The following is a 21,238-nucleotide window of genomic DNA, read 5'->3' on the forward strand; positions in this document are numbered from 1 at the left end:
AATCACAACGCAATATTTTCATCCAGCAAGCAATCCAGCACGAAAATAAGCACCGTGTGCCGCTGGCTTTAGGCCCAGTTCCACAATTTGCTTTAAACTCCGTTTAAACGTTTAAATGTTTAGCAATGATGGAAAATAAAGATTAAAAAATGTTATTACAGTCGAGTGTATAGAATAAGTATATATTCTATGCCGCACGATCGCTCGCGACTTGCCCGCCGCCTATACATGAAATCAAGGTCGAGGAAAAAGAACGCAGGATTATTTGTTCCTCTTACCGATGTTCCTTATCTATTTTATCCTATTCGCAAGTCAAGTGACAGTTTCGTCATATGAAAGGGATACGCGATACGGTCGTGATAAAGTTTAAAAATTATCCCGAAAAAATTCATGAAGGTAATTTCAAATGTAAAAAACTTGGAAAATCTCGCGAGAAAGCTGCCATGCTTCAAAAATTTTCACGAAATTCGATAATTATTAACGAAATAAATAATTACGCTTACACGTCTAACGTCAAGTTCTTGCCTGCAAGAGACAACTAGTTTTCCGTTTAAAAACTCGCACAGTGTATTTCAGATCATGTATCAATATTGAATACCTCAGTATCATCGATTATGTTATTACGTTGGGATTATTCTTTAAATATAAATCGCATATAATTATGGAGGACATTAATATCAATTAACTGTTAATGGATTCGCGTGTGCGGTTATTGGTAATCGGGTAGAACCATTTAATAAACCTGCCGAGCGAAAACGCGATCGACGTATCGTGACATTATGGAGAAGTTCGCAATTGACTTGGATAAGGTCCTTGATGATTTCGAATTCAACGAAGGTACGTATTTTGGAACAATGTCCGCTGGTTTAACTTCTAATGTCACTCTACAGAATATTCCAGGCTGTATATATTATGATCAATGAATCAAACATCAATTGTAATTACACTTTAAGATAGTCACCATCATTGAATGATATTAGACATATGTATTTACATATCGCGAAAGGCAAATGACAATTCAACTTTCACTAACGCTAACTACACTAACTAATTTTATCACTTGTAGACTGTGCGGAACAAGTAGCATCAGTTGCAACTTCAGCAATCGATGCAGCAAGTACAGACAAGCGTGCTACTGAAACTGTGCGCCCAAAAACATACAATTATGTTGCTGTTAATTCTGAAAAAGGAGAAGCAGTCGATAGTATACCGTCTTTTGAAAAATACAAAGACACCCGGCCGATAGATATTGATTGTAGATATTCACTAGCCGAGAGGAACATAGTATCAGTATCAAAAGGTAAAGATTCTATAAATAATTACTATGCACAGGACCATATGGGTGATAAGAAGACTGGACAGAAATTGTGTGTTCATTCTCATGATTCAGATCAAGCACCTTTAACTTTGTACAATGACATATCACACAACTTACTGCAGAAACAACAAAATGGGAGTAACGATTCAAAGGACGACAACAGATATGACAAAAAGTTAAATCAACCGAATATCAAACCTAGTATTAGCAATGTGTTTAATAGTTTAAACGAATATATTAACGCCCCTACTGGGAGTTTGGATTATGTTGAACCTACATTAGACGAGATAGATGATTTGCCCAAAACGTCCATAGATAATATAGAAGAGAAAGATCTTAGACCAAGTAGAAACGTAACGATTAATGAGTGTTCAACTTCTAAAACGAAAGAACTTGTTGATATAACTGGTACAAATACTTTGAATTACAAAGATGTCTTACCGACGGAAGTAGATAAATTAGTCGAAGCAGAAACTATCGGTAAACAAGATGATGCTGTACAAAATGTTATATTGCATTCTACTCCGATACAGTGTGAAAAGAATAGTAATGGCAATGTAACCTCTGAAACAGCGAGTATAGTCAATTTGAAATATGAACATGGTAATATGACTGCAGATACAGAGTTATCTGACAATAAAGTAGATGTTAATGAAAAGTTTAATAACAACAGATCTGATGAGGCTGCTGAAAGTATTGCTGACGAACAGAAGCACTTGAATATAGAGAGACTAAGTTCCACTGACAAATGCACATTTGACGAAGATAAAGATGGCACAATAGATAGTGTTACAAAGTTGGATACGAGTATAGTGAACAAAGTAGAACATGAGGATGTGGAAACGATGAAGAACGTTTCGTCCAATGTGTGTACGACCGTTGATATCAGCTTTTCCGAAGAGGAGTTAAATCGGTATTTATTAGAGTTGGAAGAGGAGGAAAGGCTGAAGGAGGAAGCAACATCATGTGCGAATACTTCGTCGACAAAACCGTACGAGTCGAATGATGATACCGCGAAGACTGCGAGTCAACATCAACGAGACGATGAGGGCGACAAGGAAGCACCAATATTTGAGAAAATTATGATTGGTGAACTTCCAAAGATATCGGAAAAGGAGTCTCAGGAAAAGGAAACGAAGAAGTTCTCCACGATCAGCTACAGCACCGATGCGTGTAGCAAAAATGTAATGGAAGTTTCTACAGGAAAGAAAGACTCACAGGAGCTCGGTGATACCGCGAAGATTGCTTCAGATGAACAAAATAATCAGTCAAAAGACATACAAGATAATGAACAAGGTAAAGCAATGAGAGATAACGACGTAATAAGTCAGGCAACTGGTCAGCATGTGGAAACAGAGGATAATACTTCGCAAGCTATGTCGAATGCAACCGCTGAGGAGAACAAAGTCCCGTCGAAACCGAAAAATGCCGGCGAACCATGCGGTCACGGCGCGAATACGATGCAGAAGTTGAAACAGAACGTCAATGCGGATACACAGTCACAAGATAACAACGACGATGCTGTTAAGAATAAGGAATCGGGAAACAAAGAAGCCCACGATGACAAAGTGCACTGCGAAGTTGTCGAGAGCAACAAAGAAAATGTTCTTATAGTGCATGATAATGAAATGCATAATAGCAGCAAGACTTCCAAGACCGAAGTCGTGGCTACAGTCGCGGATGCTTGTACAGTTCCCAACAGCGACGAGAACAATTCAGAAGCTGGGAAACCTACTCGTCCTCAGACGTTGAATATCGTTTCAACGCATAGCCAAGATGACTCCTATGTACTCGGTAGGTTGTTTAACATATAAATTATGAAGATTGCACGTGTAGTTTGCAATTTAAGGGAAGCAAATGTTGAGTAAAAATTGTGTTATATTGTGGCAGAATCTTCCAGCGCTACGCCAGGAGAAGCTGAGCCTGAACATTCGGAAACTGGTGGTCCTGCTGACGAGGATCGGGGTGCTTCGTCGGATGTTTCCGATAATTCTTTAATGGAATGCAACACAGTTTTGGGGAAACAGCCTCCATTCTGGGTTCCGGATAGCGATGCTCCTTGCTGCATGTTATGCGACGCTAAATTTACCGTACTTAAAAGACGTCATCATTGTCGTGCTTGCGGTAAGGTATGTGAAAACTGACGAAGTTATTCGTTTATATTCGGTGTCGGCCGGTACACGAATTAATAAAAACACAACGAGTTTTATATATCAATATACGTTATCTATATTACATTGCGTGTCATCACATATAGCTTATTCATTGCTTCGCTAACTAGTGTTTCTTCGCTAATTTGCGGCGTCATACTGACATCTGTTCTTTGAACACGATGATCGACTGTTTTTACTGTGTTTGCAATATATTTCGCAGGTGTTGTGTAACAAGTGTTGCAATATGAAATATAGATTAGAATACCAGGGAAACATCGATTCCCGCGTTTGCGTCCTGTGTCATCATGCGCTCACGAAAGGTAAAGGTCGATGTAATTCCATGGATGGAATTTCTTCGATGGAAAATTTATCTTACAGTATTACTTCGGTATGTGAAACAAATACAGCAGAATTTTTATAATTGTACATTTGCGTACTTTTAGCGGAGAGCGAGCAAGGGATGGGCGATTGGTCAACCAGTTACAGCTCGTATCCCGGCTGCAGCGACATTAACTCTCCACAGGTATGTTAATCGCAGTTTACAGTTTGAATTGATCCTTTTTCATTATCCTTTTTCATGATACTTGTAGCGCGAAATTTTCTGTAGCTGTAGGGCATTGAACGCCACTTTGTCAAGTGCCCGTTTGTTAACGAGTTGTGAGAAAAGAAGCCGACTGTTTAAACTTATTAACAAATTATTTTTAGAATTCCGCTCAGTGATGAATTATATTGAATAACACTAAAACTTCTTATAAGCATTGTATGAACATTAATGTAAGTCTAGTCGAGTACCTATAACAACTTGTTGAATACTTCTGTTTAATTTTTATGCTTTATTTGTGCAGACAATTTGTGTACATCAAAAGCAGATTAAGTTGATGTATGTTTAAATAACGAGTTATTAACACACATAAGCAGATTAATATTACATTCCCGTTCTATATTAAAAATTTCAAATATATATCTATATTAAATTAAGTGCGTTTTTTTTTAACTGCACTCACTCTGTTAATCTTTTTGAATTTTATGTAAGTAAAAACATTACAAAAATATAGATTTTGAGGAACTTACTTACATATTCATATCCGACTAGTGATTATAAAAAAAAATAAATCAAATATAGTTGTCATAAATTTATCATTGTTTTTAATAAATATTTTGTATTTGTTTATAATATCAGAGAACTGAGAAATATTTTTAACTAAGGTCCAGGTCTCAAAGATACAAATTTTTAATGATTATATTTGATAAGCATCTCTACCAATTACTATTTTCAATATGTATTTTATGTATTTCATATATATTGAATTACGAATTATATTATAGCATGTACAATTTTTTAATGGCTCCTCTTGAGCTTCGCGAGTATATAATTTGTTTTTAGTAGAGAATGCATGTCAGTATAACGATGAAGCATGACTTAGTAGAGCTACTACGCAATATAAAATATAGTCTGCTTTATATTGTAAATACAGTTAGGGTCCAGCAAACACATGTGCAGTTTATTAAAGCAAAAAAGATATTTTTTATTTAAAATTTTGTTCCTTGACAAATTGTCCCGCGTTGTTCATCCAAAGTAACTTGAAATCCCCATCTCAATTCTCTTTTTCATCTATCCTCTATTAATGAAGATATACAAGTTAACAAACATCGGCCATTTTTATTTTATTAGAATAATGAAACATTTTCTTATTGGTATTACCGTAAAATAATAACCATATTTTTTCTATTGGGATGTGAAATGTGTTTGCTGGACAATTGAACGAGCGTCGATGTTAGAAGTATTCGACAAATGGTTATAGGGGAGACAGCCTAATCCAAATAATCCCATGGAGTACTGTTCAACTATACCACCCTTGCAACAGTTAGCTGGCGGTTTGCCACCACCACCAACGGTGATGGTACCTGTGGGTGTCCTTAAGAGAGAAGGCTCCAAACATCGTGCAGAAGGACAGAAATCTGTTATGTTCAGTGATGGTAGGTAAATATTATTTATACTGTTGAGCATTTTCAACATCTCTTTGTCTCTCTTTGATCTTCTTCTCTCAAGCACTAATGTGTCATGTATATGTGTGTGTGCGTGTTACTTCCAAAATAATTAAATCTTATATTAAAATCTCCTACACACATATTTTTTCGACCGCTTAGTATGCAGAATAACGAGATAACGACTGTGTATGTATGTACAACACTACTATCCTATATTATCCACATGTCATTTTTCCCGCTGTATTATATCTTTGAGTTGTTTTTTTGTTCTCGTTATTCCCTCATCCGATGCAGTATTATTTGTCACTTATTTTCCACCACTCTGGAACGTGTTACCACGTTGTCAGCCCTCGAACCCTTCCTGGTTTGTTTTATTTTTACGCACCTATAACTAAAACACAGGAATAAGGCCTGGCTGTGACCTGACAGAGCTAGACACGTGTTGGGATCTGAAGCCACCGTACCGCAAACAAGGGAACAAGCGGATCTTCGCGTCGGGATCCACGTCGACCGATGTTGCGACGAGGAGACAGAGTCATCCTCCTTTAGACAACACGACCAACAGCTATATACCGCACGATCCTAATTTATTGCCGCCGACCGTCACCATACACAAAGGCCGTAAGGAGATGTTCCCATATTACATTAACAATCTACGGTCTTCTCTCGACTCATATCGCTTCGTTTCTTTATCATGGACAGAAATCACTTACCATCCGCCTGTGGACGAGAATGTGCTTTACAAGACGTTGAAGAATGAGTGCGAGCCGCCGGTAATGTTCGCGATTAATCGGAATCTCTACGCGTATGTGAAAATCACCAATTGTAAGTACACGCGCTACGTGTCGTTGAACAGCTCGCTAGAGAGGAGAGAGGAGCGTTCTCATTTTATGGTCTTTCAGTGAACTGCTGCGTAAACAAGATCTGCTGGAACATAACGTCAAGAGGTCTCGCTTGCGTCGGTCAGGACGAAGTTATATTGCTGGTAGAGACTTTGCCAGATGAGACGCGGATCCCAAAGGATTTACTCATATACATCAATCAGTTGTATCTCGAAGCCATTAAAGGTAACGTCTATCATCACCATTGATGTTTCAACGGAAATATCTATTCTATCGCAACGCGACAAATAATCTCTGTTGAATTCGTCCGCAGGTAACACGATGACTGAACTCGGATTCTCAGTCTATCAAGGTGGTAACTTGTTGGGTTCGCGCGAACACACGGGCTTTCTGTTCATTCGCCAAACTTTACAGTGCTTGCAGAAAATCATCTTACCACCAGCTCCTTTCCTAGTCGGACTTTTAATTCACAGGTGAACATATCGCTAAACTATAATCAGAATTTGCATTATCCCTAATATACAGGATGAGATATCTAAAACCTGAATAACTTTGAAAATATGCGAGACGGAAAAAAAAAATGTTAAGTACAGAAGTGGTAGGGTTTCCTTTTTTTTTTAAGTGACATTATATAGCAGTATTAGTATTACCTTGAAAGCGTCATCGAGGTCGCAAGAAGATTATTTTGAATTTTTAAGATCGAAATCTTCATTTTTTATTATATCACTTCTTTCTACCAATTAATTTGAATAACTTTTGTTTAAAATATTTTTTTATTTGCCTAATTTAAAATTATTACAGAGAATATTTCTCGAGATATTTACAAGAAAAATTTTTTCAATATTCGGCTTACGAGGTATTAGGCTTTTTTATTCTATTTGGTCTCAAGAATATGCTGTTACAATAGTGCCCTAATTTGGTGACCATTGGAAATCATCAAGTTAACAAAAATTAGGACACTATCTGTAACTGTCACATATTCTTGAGACCGAGTAAAAGTCTAGTGTCACTTTTTTTCCAATAGATAGTTACCGATAGTTATCGTAAACTAAATATTGAAGAAATTACCAAGTTTTCCTTAAATACCTCAAAACATATTAGGCGAATAAAAAAAATGTTTTAGACAAAGTTGTTCAAATTAATTGGTAGAAAAGGATGATGTAATAAAAAAGTTTCCATTTAAAAAATTCAAGATAACCTTGCCGTAATCTTGATGACGCTGTTCAAGGTTAGACTAGTTGAAATCCTACAACTTCTGTATTTAACGTTTTTTTCTATTTTGCATATCTTCAAAGTTACTCAGGTGGCCTGTTTGAAGTGCCTCACTCTATATTATCTCATATTGTCGTTCTTTGGGTTCTCTCTTCTATGCCGTTTATCAGATTTAAGATTATGTCTTTTGCTGCTTATTAGGTGGGAAACTCCGTGGGCCAAGGTGTTCCCGTTGAGGCTTCTCTTACGTCTCGGTGCGGAATATCGTTATTATCCGTGCCCACTGGTGTCGGTGCGTTTTCGGGATGCGTTATACTTCGAGATCGGGCATACCGTCATGAAAGTATTAGCAGACTTCAGAAACTTTGGATATACCTTGCCTGGAGTTAAGGGCTTGACGATCCATCTCAAGAATCGTACAACGGACGTCATGTTTCCTAAAAATCGATACGACCAAGTCATAAAAGGACTTCACAACTCGAATGATCACGTTTTAGCTTACGCTTCGAATTTCAGTATATCCGCGGACTCGCATTTGGTTTGCATACAAACGAACACCGGTGACGAGAGTAATTACCAAACGCAAGCGATAAACATTCACAACAAACCGAGAACTGGTGAGTCTCAGCGAATATTTCCATCTTTTACAAAGTTTACTTCAATTTTTTCTCCATGTCCATGTGAGTTAGAAGAGATGGATATGTGTACGTGTGTTCCTTTTTTGTCCAAATATTACTGATGTACGAAATCCTTTACGTATTTCCCTACTTTGCAGTAACCGGTGCCAGTTTTATTGTCATCAATGGCGCGTTGAAATCATCAATGGGTCTTTCTGCCAAATCCAGTATTGTAGAGGATGGGTTGATGGTAGAGATAATGCCAGAAAAGATGGAAGCCTTGAAAGCTGCTCTGAAAAATATGCAAGATTTCTCGATCGGTTGCGGACGGCAGGGAGCATCAGAACCAGATGAGACTGTAAATATTAAGTGGGTCGATAACGACACGCTGTTCAATCTGGGGTAAGTTTTTCTTTATTGATCTTACGTATCATATGTAATTATTTTCTTAATCTTTTTATGAGATATCTATAAACTTCATGATAAATCTGTTTCAATCAAAATAAATCTAGCATATCTTGTAATCTTATGTAATTTTATATCATCAGTTCGTTCGTATTATCGGCAAATATTTATATTAGAGATAACTTCACTGATGACAATCACCTTGACATATATTTTTAAAGTCATGAGTAGCTATCGAAAAGTTTTAACAGCCGCTTATTTATTTGTTAAAATGTTACTAATAACAGGAGTTTCACAAGATTACATTGAAAATTTGTTTGAATTTGTATCTCGCCATAATTATACATTTAATGAACGAATTGATAGTTTCTTCGATGTAATGTCTGATTTGTCCCAATCAGATAATAATAACGAATCTAGTTTATTTACTTCTTTTGGGACAATATAAAAATATCAGTCCTCCAGAGAGTTTCATTTGACATTTTTCATGTTTTCTTATTAATTTATATCTTATTAAATTATTACAAGAATTTTCTGCCTTATTAAATTGATGAGCCCACTATATATTAAAAATGGAGAGATTGTAGAGATTGGCAAAAGCTTCTACACAAGATTTATATTGACTTGAATTTAATCTTGCGCAGAAGTCTTTGCCAATCTTTATCATGTCTCCATTTTTTGTATTTGGGAGACTCATCAATTTAGTAAGACAAAGGATTTACCAAATTATGTCTCGAAATTACGTTCTGTAGCATTGTTAATTTTTTTATATTTTCCAAACTTCTCTTGTTAATAACTTTCTAATAAAAAATGAACGATAAGATTAAAACCTTTCAGTAGCTACTTAGGATGATGACTTTGACAACATATGTTAAGATCATCGTCATTGGTGAGGTCGGCCGTAATGTAAATAATTACCCATATTATTTAATGGCAAACAACACTATCTCCAGAGTTAAAAGCCCCATCGACGGTCAGCCAATGGACGGTATACCATCGATCAGGGTACACAACGGCACCGATTACAAAGGTGCAACTCGATTTATACGTTGGACAGAAGTATTCCTTATAAAAGTACGTATCAAGTCTACGTAAGAACAGCGTGCTATTTTCTATATAACTTAGGCGATTAATTAAGTCGTATTACTTCAAAAGTCAGATGATCATTCGAATGGCGTGAGCGACCCTGTGGACGTGAGTAAATTATCTGGGAATATAGCAAAAGCGACGTGTGTGGCGTTGGTTAAACTATTGGATCTTTTGGCAACAGCTGGTTTAACGAAGCTTGGTGTACGGGCAACGATTCATCCGGATAACGTAAGTATATAGCCTTCCTCTTAGGCTTCATTATATATTGTATTTAGTTATTAGGAGGTTAAATTAATTCTGGTTTTGTCAATTTTTCTATCTTTATTTTAAGCAATCCAAACACCCATTTTTGCACCCATTTTTGCACATTCTCGTAATTATTGAAGTGTGTATCTGCCAAAGCGTGTTGCATCGATCGGAATAGATGGTAATCAGATGGTGCTAGGTCTGGAGAATACGCTGGGTGCGAAAGGATTTCCTGTTTGAGCTCTAACAATGTTTATTTAACGATTGAAGCAACATGTGGACGAGCATTCGTGCAAAAGAATCACTTTGTGTTAATTGCTAGCTATCGCTGTCCTTTTTTGCACCAATTCATCATTTAATTTGTTTAATCATTGTTGGTATCGCTCGCCCGTAACTGTTTCGTTCAGTTTTAGAAGCTCATAGTACACCACACTTTCCATATCCCACCAAATACAGAGCATTGCTTTGTGACCGTGAATGTTCCGTTTTGGCGTCGATGTTGATGGTTGTCCTGGATCAACCCATGATTCTTTCCGCTTTGGATTATCAAAATAAATCCACTTTTTATCTCCAGTTACAATTCGCCACAAAAAACTCTATTTTTCTGTCTGGAAAGCAAAAATATGGTGATATTCAAACGATTTAGGCGTTTAGAAATTGTTGATTTATCGACGTTGAGTTTAGCCAATAGTTTTTCCGTTTGAGTGGTGTTTTCATTCGATAATGCTTGCAATTCAGAATCTTCTAATTTTTTTGGTTGACCACGTTCTTTCTCACTCAAATCGAAATCAGCACTTTTTCAATCGTTGAAACGAAAATTTACAGTTGGAATACGATGGAGCTTGATCACCATAAGTTGTAACAAACGTTTCATGAGTTTCAGTTGCCGATTTTTTCAAATCAAACAAAAAAACAACGTTGAAAATGTAATTTTGTACGATCTATTTTGGACGCTTATAAACAATGAAACTATTAGTAACAATGTTACGGTTAAAGTGATAAATCCAGTTACTATGCATAATAACCGGTTATTATGCATAATAATCATGCTTTGGTTAATTTGATAAATAATTCATATTTTTGTAGTTAAAACCCATGCGTAAGTTAAAAGCGCGTAAGCTGCACATACGGTTATTAAAATCCACGCGTAAGTTGCAAGTGCGTTTTGCATCGCGCGCGGTTGTTGGAACCCACACGTAAGTTAAAAGCGCATAAGCTGCACGCGCGATTATTAAAACCCACACGTAAGTTGCAAGTGCGTTTTGTATCGCGCGTTGTGCGCGCCCAATTACGCGTGAGTTTTAATAACCGCGCGTGCAGCTTAAGCATTTTTAATTTACGCGTAAGTTTCAACAATCGTGCGCGCAGCGCGCGATGTAAAACTCACTTGCAACTTACGCGTAGGTTTAATTGTTCATAACTTTGTAACATTTTGATACCGTTTGGAGTATTTCTGCCAATATTTATGACAATTGGACATAAATGATTTTCAAAAGTTTCTCCAAAATCATTTTCTAAATATCATTTATCACTTTAACCAATAAAATTTGGTTATGTAAAATAACCGGTTAAAGTAATAAATTGCATGTATTTTATCATATTAACCTAGCTGTTGGTTATTGTGCATAATAACCGTTTATGCACAATAACCAATTTATCACTTTAACCGTAGCAACAATAGTGCGCAAATTGTCATATGTCATACAGAAATGTCAAATCTTTCAGTATTGCCAGATCTCAATATTCGTACTAACTATTAACTTGTTACTAAAGCCATCTATTGCTGGGAACCAGAACTCAACCTCCTAATATTTACTTAATATGTATACTAAAGTATACTAAATTATAAAATATATGTTTTAGGTGGGTTACGAGGCCGGAAGTGAGGGTACAAAATTGCCGCCAATCTACATGAATAGCTTAGATAATGAATTGATTCAAGTTTTACACAAGGCCGCGCAGAACAGTCAAGATGAGCATACAGTGCTTGAATTGATATTCTACGTACTCGACGACTGAAAAGAATAGTGCGTATCTCGTATTTCTCTTAACTGGCCATTGTGCTCTGCAGAACATGGGGTAACTTTCATTTAATAGGAAGAAAATGGGCAATTGCAGATCATCATGGTACGCCGTTTACATGAACTGTGCATTATCTATTTGCTATATGCTTTGTCTCTTAACTGAAGATATTACTTTTATTTTCTATCTCCTAATACTATTTTTCATAATGAACTCGTAGTATTTTCAACTCTTGTTGAAAATCTCGATATGATTTGCATAAGACGAAGTACCTTTTCCAAATGTAGAAGAAGAAACGCTGGACGAGGGGCATAATAGCGAGACATTTTAAGAGAGACTTTTACGACAAGTAGACATTGCTCGACATTATATGACATTATAATGAAATTGGACTGCTACACAGAACGTTATTTATTGCCAAAGACGTACGCAGGATATGCTATATTCTTTATTAATGTAAATATACTTGTCCTTTCTCGATTGTTTTGTAAAATATATACAGGAATGATCATGTTTTACCACAGTATGATCTGAAAAGTGGACACTTCCATAGGGATCCTTTAAAGATATTAAAGATAATGGCAATTGTTTGACAACTATGATAACTGCTGGCTAGATCGCAGTGGGACTATACGAACATAACGCAAATGCATCCTGCGTGCTTATTCTGTAACTTTCAAAGGCAGCATTGTTAAGTGTCGTTGTGCAGTTGTATCGTGTTACAACCGCGCGACGGCGCGTGACGTGTGCGTCTTGTAATGTATACGTTACAAGATTTACAGAATGGGTCTGCTGTTCACTTATGCAATTCTATTAATTGACACATGTATTTGTCTACTAACAATATTTTATATATACATATATAGCAGATCTTTCAGACATATAAGGACAGCTTGTATAAGGCAGTACTATAATGTAATTATTATTGTATTTATTGTTGTAATAAAACTGTTAGATAAAATTAATATAATGACGAGACGATCTTGTTACTTAACTTTAACTGAACGATAATCCGCGTACGTAAGAATGTTAATAAAAAATTATTTTGTTACAATAACACTGTGGCGTTTTTCATGCAAATTCAGTGTACACTCTCTCTGTTCCTTTCCTGCATATACACGTGTTTAGAGTTCTGTATATGCAGAAGAATACTGATAAGGTAGGGAACCCGGGAATTCAAAAAATTATGAAGCTTTGTGTGGAAGTAAAATAGTTCATCCGTAATGCAAAGCTATTTTTTATTCGTGCGAAATTCCAGTCTGAGGAGGTGAAACCACCCTTCGAAAAAAAAAACCATTTTCATTTTTTTTAGCGTATATCTTTTAAAATACAAGGCAGGCAAAAATGGTTTATATAAAAGTTGTAGTGTCTTTCATACTCTTTGCAACTGTGTATTCAGATTTTGTAAAAGGAGAGAAGGCGAAGGGGGTTTCAAAAATTTTTTAATTTTTTTAATTTTTGTTTTAAAAAATCTGAATATACAGTTGCAAAGAGTGTGAAATACATTATAATTTTCATATAAACTATTTTTGCACATGCCTCGTATTTTAAAAGATACACGCTAAAAATGGTTTTTTTCTTTTTGAAGGATGGTTTCACCCCCTCAGACTGGAATTCCGCACGAACAAAGAATAGTTTTGCATCATGAATGAACTATTTTATTTCCACACAAAGTTTCATAATTTTTTAAATTTCCGAGTCCCTTATGTTTCCTTGTGAGCGATATGGTTATCCTGTTTGTATATATCGTTGTCTGGGCAACGGGAGATATATAATGTGCATTAGTTCATACTCGGCTACCTAACGTTACGTACTTGCGGATTGTAGCGCGTTGCGGCGTGACAAGAGTTTGCGTGAGCTTGGAGCACTCGTCATTTTCGGAAAAGTGCGCGGTACTCGAAATTGTGACGTCATGAGCGAGAACGTGAAATTTATCGTGACGGAAGTAAACAAATTATTGGGACGTAATTATAACTTAATTGGATTCAACGCCTTGAGCGCCGAAGATTTATTGCTAGTATGTATTTATTACTTTACTTCTGCTGTATTTTCTGCCGCCAATAATCCATCTCGATTTGTCCTTTTGAAGGTACTATGCAGTGTCTTGATGAAGATACAGCAGCGCGATGAATCAGACGTCGATGTTAGAATAGAGTCTCCGGAAGAAAGTTCTATATACATCTTAACAGCCTTGCGAATACTTAATTACCAACCCAATGTAGATCCTGTGACGTTTAGGTGCGTTTTGAACATTTCAGCCGAGAGACCGACGTTTCACTCTTTAAATTAAATCTTATCAAGTATGAGTGAAAATGAAAGCAATTTTAATTAAATGTAAAAGAAGCCGATGAAAACTTATTCGTTGCTTGAATGTAAATTTGTTTTAGGCAGGGTCTAGCCCGAGGCGAGGTTGACATCATTCATCCTATACTGATGTGGCTTTTGACGCATATCGACGTTGTTCAGAAGAGAGCATATCTGTCGCGCTTTCTCGTCAAAGTAATGTCAAAAATTTGCTTCCTGGCCGTGACATGCTCCTATGTATTATGTAGGGTGTCTTAAAAATACCGGAACCTTCGGATAACTTTGCAGGATCAAGTTTTCATGAAAAACTTTAAGTACAAAAGTTGTAGAAAATCGAGTAACGGACTTGATGGTGACCTTGGCCATGAATTTCAAGATCATTTGGAGGTCAACTTGCGTTTTTTAAATGGGAACCCTTATTTTTTATTACACTCTTTTTTTCTACCAATTAATTTGAACAACTTTTGTCTAGAACATTTTTTTATTTGCCTAATATTTTTTTGGATATCTGAGGAAAACTTGATAACTTTTTCAATATTTAACTTACCGATATCTCGCTATTTGTCGGAAGAAAAAGTGGTACTAGACTTTCTTGCTTTATTTAGTCTCAAGAATATATTGTTACAATATATTCTTGAGACTAAATAAAGCAAGAAAGTCTAGTACCATTTTTTCTTCCGACAAATAGTTAGCGAGGTATCGTAAGTTAAATATTGAAAAAGTTATCAAGTTTTCCTCAAAAATTAATTGGTAGAAAAAAAACAGTGTAATAAAAAATAGGGGTTCCCATTTAAAAAACGCAAGTTGACTTCCAAATGACCTTGAAAGTCATGGCTAAGGTCACCATCAAATCCGTTACTCGATTTTCTACAACTTTTGTACTTAAAGTTTTTCATGAAAACTTGATCCTGCAAAGTTATCCGGAAGTTCCGGTATTTTTAAGACACCCTGTAGTAGCTGGCTATGTGTAATTATACAGGGAGAGGAAAAAGTCCCGGACCGGTAAAATATCTCGAAAACCAAGCATTTTAGAAAAAAATGTTTCAGACAAAAGTTGTATGATTTTAAGGGAGGCATAAAACAACTGTATCACTTTGTTTACTGATGGCGCCACTTTCATACAGATATTCACCGATCATTACTTTTCGTAAACGGAAACCCCAATTTTTTATCACATTATCTTTTTCTAGCAATTAATTTGAACAACTTTTGAACTGAAACATTTTTTATTTGCCTAATATTTTTTGAGAATTTAAGGAAAACCTGACTTTTTCAATATTTAATTCACGATATCTCGCTAACTGTTTGTCAGAAGAAAAAGTGATACTAAACTTTTTAGCTCTATTTAATCTCAAGAATATATTGTTATAATAGCGCCCTGACTTTTATTAACTTATTGACCTTTGGAAATTTCAAAATCATCAAGTTAACAAAAATCAGGACGCTGTTGTAACAATATATTCTTGAGACCAAGCAGAGCAATAAAATCTAGTATCACTTTTTCTTTCGACAAATAGTTAACGAGATATCGTAAGTTAAATATTGAAAAAATTATCAAGTTTTCCTTAAATATCTTAAAAAAATATTAGGCAAACAGAAAAATATTTCAGACAAAAGTTGTTTAAATTAATTGATAGAAAAAACTGTGTAATAAAAAATTGGGGTTTCCATTCAAGAAAAGTAATGATCAGTGAATATCTCGAAAGTGATGCCACTTGTAAACAAAATGATACAGTTGTTTTATGCCTCTCCTAAAATCATACAACTTTTGTTCGAAGCATTTTTTTTCTAAAATGCTTGGTTTTCGAGATATTTTACCGATCCAGGACTTTTTTCTCACCCTGTATAAAGATTACTAATAGTGCAAATTTCTATGATTAGATAGAGATTCCGCCAGAATATTTAGGGGACTCGGAGATATCCCTCTTACACGAACAATATTTGGCCTTGGTTGACAAATTCAAAGCAGTTCATAAGGAAAGAGAGATAGGAAAAAAGGTAATGATAACTATGTAAATTTCTTCACTTTTCGTCGTGTGAGTAACTATTCTTTTCTCTTTTTATGCAGAATGTCGAAACGGCCGCCGAGCTCGCAACGGATTTACAAGCGATGGGAAAAGAGAAAGAAGTACGTCGCTGATAATTCATCTTTGCTATATTATTATTAGGTCATTAAATATAAAATGTCCGATTTTCTTTAGTAAGTTTGACAGTCGATATCTCTTGACATTTCACTTTTGCAGTTCTTGATGTTTTTGTCCTGAAGGGGTATACCATCACAGTCCTTCAAACACATGTTTTGTGATTATCTTTCAAATTGTCTTTATTACAGCATTTTTTGTGTAACCATGGATGAGCCAAAAATTCGTGTTATTTTCAAATATGAGTTCCGTCGTGGAACTAATGCAGCGCAGACAACTCGAAATATCAATAAAGTATTTGGTGAAGATATATGGCTAATGAACGCACAATGTGTCGATGGTTTGAGACGTTTCGTTTCAACGATTTTAATCTTGAAAGTGAGCCACGTGGGTACTTGAGACCAAGGTGGGTAATGATGAGTTCCGCATGAGTTAATCCTTTAACGCCTAATGGTAACTATAGTTACCAAAAACGCGTTTAAGAATCCATAACTTAGTCAAAATAGGAGATATTTTCGTTTTCTTTGCATCACTGTAACGGTGAATCCTTCTTCCAAAAAATGATATATAGATTGTATGTAGATTCGGTTTAGTCTGTTTTTAGCTCAGTTTTAATGATAACATGTTTTGTCAAATTCCAAGTAAGCATAGTTAACATTGTTACTGACATCTAGAAGTGCACTGTAAATAAATAGATTGGTATCTGTTATAATTTTATACATTTGGAAGCTTTCTCAGATGCGAAATGTGAAATTAAAAGAATACAGAAATTCAAAATGGCGAATCCAATATGGCGGACACGAAAATCAAGAAATTAACCTGTTTTCGTGAAACCTGGTGACCTACAGTTTTTTATGCGACGAAAAATGAAGGGACGATTGACTATCTAAATGGTGATCTATAAGATATTCTTCTGAAATAGTAAGCTTGACGCTCTGAATGATAAACTTCACTACCAAATATAGTAAAGTTTCAGCTCAAAAATGTTAAGCTGACTATCAGAGTTATGTCGTATAAATTACCCTTCATTTTTCTCCATATAGGTTGCTCATTTCATATATGCTTTTAGGATCCAAGTCATATTTACCAATAAACAGAAAACGAACGATAAAAGAAACCAAACTAACGAAACCAACAAACGAAAAGCGGAAACTTCATGTACTCATTTATTCAGAAGTAAACGATTGATGCTGATTTTCCGTGTAATTGTTTCACGGTTTTTCCATCTGGATAACCATCTCTGAGTGTGTCCATGTTTATCATTTTTACCGTTATATTTACAAAAAAAAATACAAATTTATTCGTTCAGAAGTAGACTATTACTTTACATTGGAAAAGTAGTTTTTCGTATATATAAAATTCTGATATTTTTTTTGGTTATTACTACTTATAGTCTCAGTTCAAAAAAACTCAAGTTTTATTCTTAAAACATTTATAAAAAAGTCGGGCGTTAAAGGGTTAAATGAGCATCAGAAGAGAAATCGTCTGGAAGCTTGCCTTTCTTTATCATCACGACATAAAAGCGAACCATTTTTACATCATATTACTAAGTGTGATGAAAAATAGATTCTTTTCGACAATCGCAAACATTCGTCATAATGGTTGAATAAAGATGAAGTGCCGAAACATGGTCCGAAACCGAATATTCAATAAAAAAGCTAATGCTATCTGTTTGGTGGTCCAGCGTTGGTATTATCCGTTACAGTTTCATGAAACCTGGTCAATCGATTACAGAGGATGTCTATTGTAACCAACTGAACGAAATGATTAAGATGCTTGTGATTAAGCAGCCGAGATTGGTCAATAGAGACAAGCCAAACCTCTTGCAAGACAAAGCTGCTCAAACTACAAGAGCTGGACTTAGGAAAACTCCGTCACCCACCGTATTCACCAGACCATGCACCAACTGACTACCACTTCTTCCAGGTACTGGGCCACTTCTTGCAAGAAAAAATATTCAATTCTCCACAAGCTATGGAAAACGCTTTCCGCGATTTCATCGCCACTCGCTCTTCAGGCTTCTTCGCTGCTGGCATAAATAAGCTACCATCATTAAGATAGCAAAACTGTGTCGACAGTTTAGGCGCATACTTTGATTAATTGTATTGCTTCCAGTTTGAGATATAATAATCCAAAATTTTGATTCGAAATCGGACATTTCATATTTAATGACCTAGTATATAGGAATATTTTATTGTTAACGAAAAAGATGATTTGAGAATTAGTTTGTTCAACTAAAATATCTAACAACGCAATCGCATTTATGGATATAATATTAATTGATAAAATTATCGCAAACACGTAGGCGGTGACGGCGCGTATCGCTAAGATCAAGTCTAAGGCTGAGCCTGCGCTGCATCTGTTGGATTCTTGTAAGATGTTGCGGACAGAGAGAGACAAGGAACGTGACTTGATGTCGCAGAAGGAGCAAGAGGAGGACACTATGTCTGACTTACAGGTATAATTCTCGTGGGAAATAGCGATTCGCAATTGATTCGCCGTTCCAAGTGCGTGCGTTTTTACGATGATAGAATCTGACCTTGTCGCATCCAGAATTCTCTTCAACGGGTGGAACGCGAGTTGCAAATTTTGAAGCGCGACGGTGTCGGACTCACGCCGCATATATTGATTCAACATTTGCTGGAAGAGGTGACGGTGCAAACTGCGATTGTAAAGGAGAAGCTTCCATCTGAATTAAACGCGAAGAAGAATCGAATGAGAGCTTTGTCGATAGTCAAGGGATACCCCTACCTGGGCTCGGACAAGATCATAGGCATGAGAAACGAATTGGATGCCATACTGAAGGACATCCAGGATTTGGTGGAGTCCAAAGTGCGTATTTCAGGAATGACTACGTGCTTAAGCATGAGTGAATAATCTATGTGAAATAATATTAAAAAAAAAAATCTTATTCTCGTTGCTAGTAAACTTTCATGATGCATGTTGTAGATATCTAAAAACGATATCGACAAAATGGAACCGTTTAGGCAACAAGCGGCCGCTGTCGGGAACATGAAGCGAAACGCTCTTGAACGTTTGGAGAAGGTCGAGAGTTCTCTGGAGGAATTGCAGCTTCGATTGAAAGAGAAGCAAGATCACTCGAGAGCTCTGTTAGAGACGTCGGCACCTCGAGCAGAGGAGCTGAAGAAGTATGTTAATCGCTTGAAGACCAAGAGTACGCTGTACAAGCGCTGCAAGGCAGAGATTGCTGGCTTGAAAGCGGAAAGTGGTGTGCTACATCGAACAGTGGCTATTTTAGAAGGCCAGGTATTATCGAAATCTCTAATATTGGCGTCTGACAACTCGTATATTGCTTAAAAATGGATTAATATGAATGCCATCATTTTTCAGATAGCTCAGTCTTATCAGGCGGATATTGTATCAAAAATAGTCATTCCGGAAAACTACATGTCGGACAATGCCTTAACGACAAACATTCAATTGTCTCATTCAATACTGGCTCTCCGTACCAATCTGACTCCCATCATAAAAGGTAATAATGAATTTCGCTTGCGTGAAATCGAGTAGGTTTTATTCACGGCCAATTTACATCAATTAATATTATCGAAATATAATGTATATTTCGCAAAATTTTAATAGAATTTGTTTAAAAAATATATGTTACAGATATCAAAGCGCTACGGCAGATAGCGCGTGATGTTGACGAGAGATATCAAAAGGCGTCCAAGAGTCACAACACGGTGGAAACGACTATGAAAAATACAACGAGTGATTTGCTATCCGAAACGAAGCGACTGAAGGATAAATTATTAAAGGTAATTTATGCATCGAAGAATAGACCACGATGAGTATAACATTGAGCGCTGTATTGTAGAATACTGAAGATAAACAGCAACTTGAAGAAAACATCGCGAAAATGAAAATTATTGAAGAGAAACTACATAGCGAAGCAGAAGTAAATATTCTTTAGATAACAATATCAATCTTTATTCTTATTAAAATTTACGTCGATTTCGTTTCAGACTAACAATGGTGATCTCGATAATGTAGGACAAACGTTAAAACAAGAATTGCGTAAAAAAATCATATCAGCAGAAGAGGAATTAAAAAATTTGAACAAAGAACGAGAGAAAATAAAAGAACACACTATGCAGTCTGAAAATCAGACACAACAATGGAATAATATTATATCGTAAGCATAAAGTCTGACAGGTATCTTTTGCGACAACAAGATTAATAACAAGTATAATAGTTTAAGTAAAGAGAATACGCTCATAAAGATCAAGAAGTAGTAATATAAAATTTTTCGATATACATTGATGAATTTAAAAAAAAATAACATTCTAGGATCTTCTCATGTAAGATTCAATGTGCTGAAATGAGTAAGCAGACCGACGGCATAGTTGTACGAAGAGGAGGAGCTGAAACCCTTGTGTTGCAATAATGTTAATATTAATTGCGTAGGTATTTTTAGTAGAATATACAAACGCTAGATGTAGAAAATATTTTAAATATGCAATAAAGTAAAATATACAAAAAACGTATTGAACTGTAGATAGCTGAGCTCAGTCTTCCTGTTTTAGTCCGGTATCCTACTCATCTTCATAATTTTAAAAACAACTTACGAAACAGGATTATAAAGAATGTTTCTAATTGTAATTTTATTTAAAATCGGTTTTCTATTTTATACAGTACCCTCTTTTTAGTACCCTTGTAGAACACAAATATTGAACAGAGTTGCAAGAGAGTTAAAAATACATATTGAAATATTTTTTCATGTGCAATATCTTTACAACTTTTTAGGAGAGAAGTGCGTGCGTTTAATATTATTTTAATTTTGCTTTCATCATGATTCATGATGAATTCTGAAATGTCCTTCGAGACATTAACAGAATCGAATTCAAGATCGAGAAGTGACATCATCTCGTTGTCATGGTCA

The 21,238-nt window shown here is 35.8% G+C and overlaps 2 protein-coding genes across 10 annotated transcripts; both read left to right on the forward strand.

Annotated features, from left to right (window-relative positions):
* Window positions 1–236: 236 nt before the first annotated feature.
* On the forward strand, window positions 237–12,866 carry Sara (Smad anchor for receptor activation). Of its 7 annotated transcripts, none has more exons than XM_011147981.3 (16): window positions 238–837; window positions 1,067–1,300; window positions 1,391–3,112; window positions 3,209–3,447; window positions 3,692–3,791; window positions 3,915–3,994; window positions 5,274–5,448; window positions 5,863–6,081; window positions 6,163–6,285; window positions 6,363–6,527; window positions 6,616–6,775; window positions 7,716–8,131; window positions 8,290–8,533; window positions 9,490–9,610; window positions 9,692–9,853; window positions 11,735–12,866. In XM_011147981.3, exons 1-16 carry the CDS (start codon window positions 780–782, stop codon window positions 11,888–11,890), a joined length of 4,374 nt encoding a protein of 1,457 aa, XP_011146283.1. In that variant the 5' UTR covers window positions 238–779; the 3' UTR covers window positions 11,891–12,866. The 7 variants fall into 7 exon arrangements, with proteins under 7 accessions (XP_011146277.1, XP_025160355.1, XP_011146281.1 ...); XM_011147976.3 differs by having other exon boundaries at window positions 238–396; window positions 577–837; window positions 1,067–3,112; XM_011147975.3 differs by having other exon boundaries at window positions 237–837; window positions 1,067–3,112.
* A 771-nt stretch (window positions 12,867–13,637) lies between these two features.
* LOC105187268 (intraflagellar transport protein 81 homolog) lies at window positions 13,638–20,817 on the forward strand. Of its 3 annotated transcripts, none has more exons than XM_019843238.2 (13): window positions 13,638–13,910; window positions 13,983–14,131; window positions 14,281–14,392; window positions 16,079–16,195; window positions 16,266–16,325; window positions 18,644–18,796; window positions 18,892–19,170; window positions 19,288–19,605; window positions 19,690–19,831; window positions 19,966–20,114; window positions 20,174–20,254; window positions 20,322–20,511; window positions 20,647–20,696. In XM_019843238.2, exons 1-12 carry the CDS (start codon window positions 13,806–13,808, stop codon window positions 20,493–20,495), a joined length of 1,839 nt encoding a protein of 612 aa, XP_019698797.1. In that variant the 5' UTR covers window positions 13,638–13,805; the 3' UTR covers window positions 20,496–20,511; window positions 20,647–20,696. The 3 variants fall into 3 exon arrangements, with proteins under 3 accessions (XP_019698797.1, XP_011146276.1, XP_019698798.1); XM_011147974.3 differs by having other exon boundaries at window positions 13,639–13,910; window positions 20,322–20,491; window positions 20,647–20,817; XM_019843239.1 differs by lacking the exon at window positions 13,638–13,910 and having other exon boundaries at window positions 14,094–14,131; window positions 14,285–14,392; window positions 20,322–20,491; window positions 20,647–20,817.
* Window positions 20,818–21,238: the final 421 nt, after the last annotated feature.

This window comes from Harpegnathos saltator, unplaced genomic scaffold (assembly GCF_003227715.2).
Source record: "Harpegnathos saltator strain DR-91 unplaced genomic scaffold, Hsal_v8.6 scaffold627, whole genome shotgun sequence".
Taxonomy (NCBI): domain Eukaryota; kingdom Metazoa; phylum Arthropoda; class Insecta; order Hymenoptera; family Formicidae; genus Harpegnathos; species Harpegnathos saltator.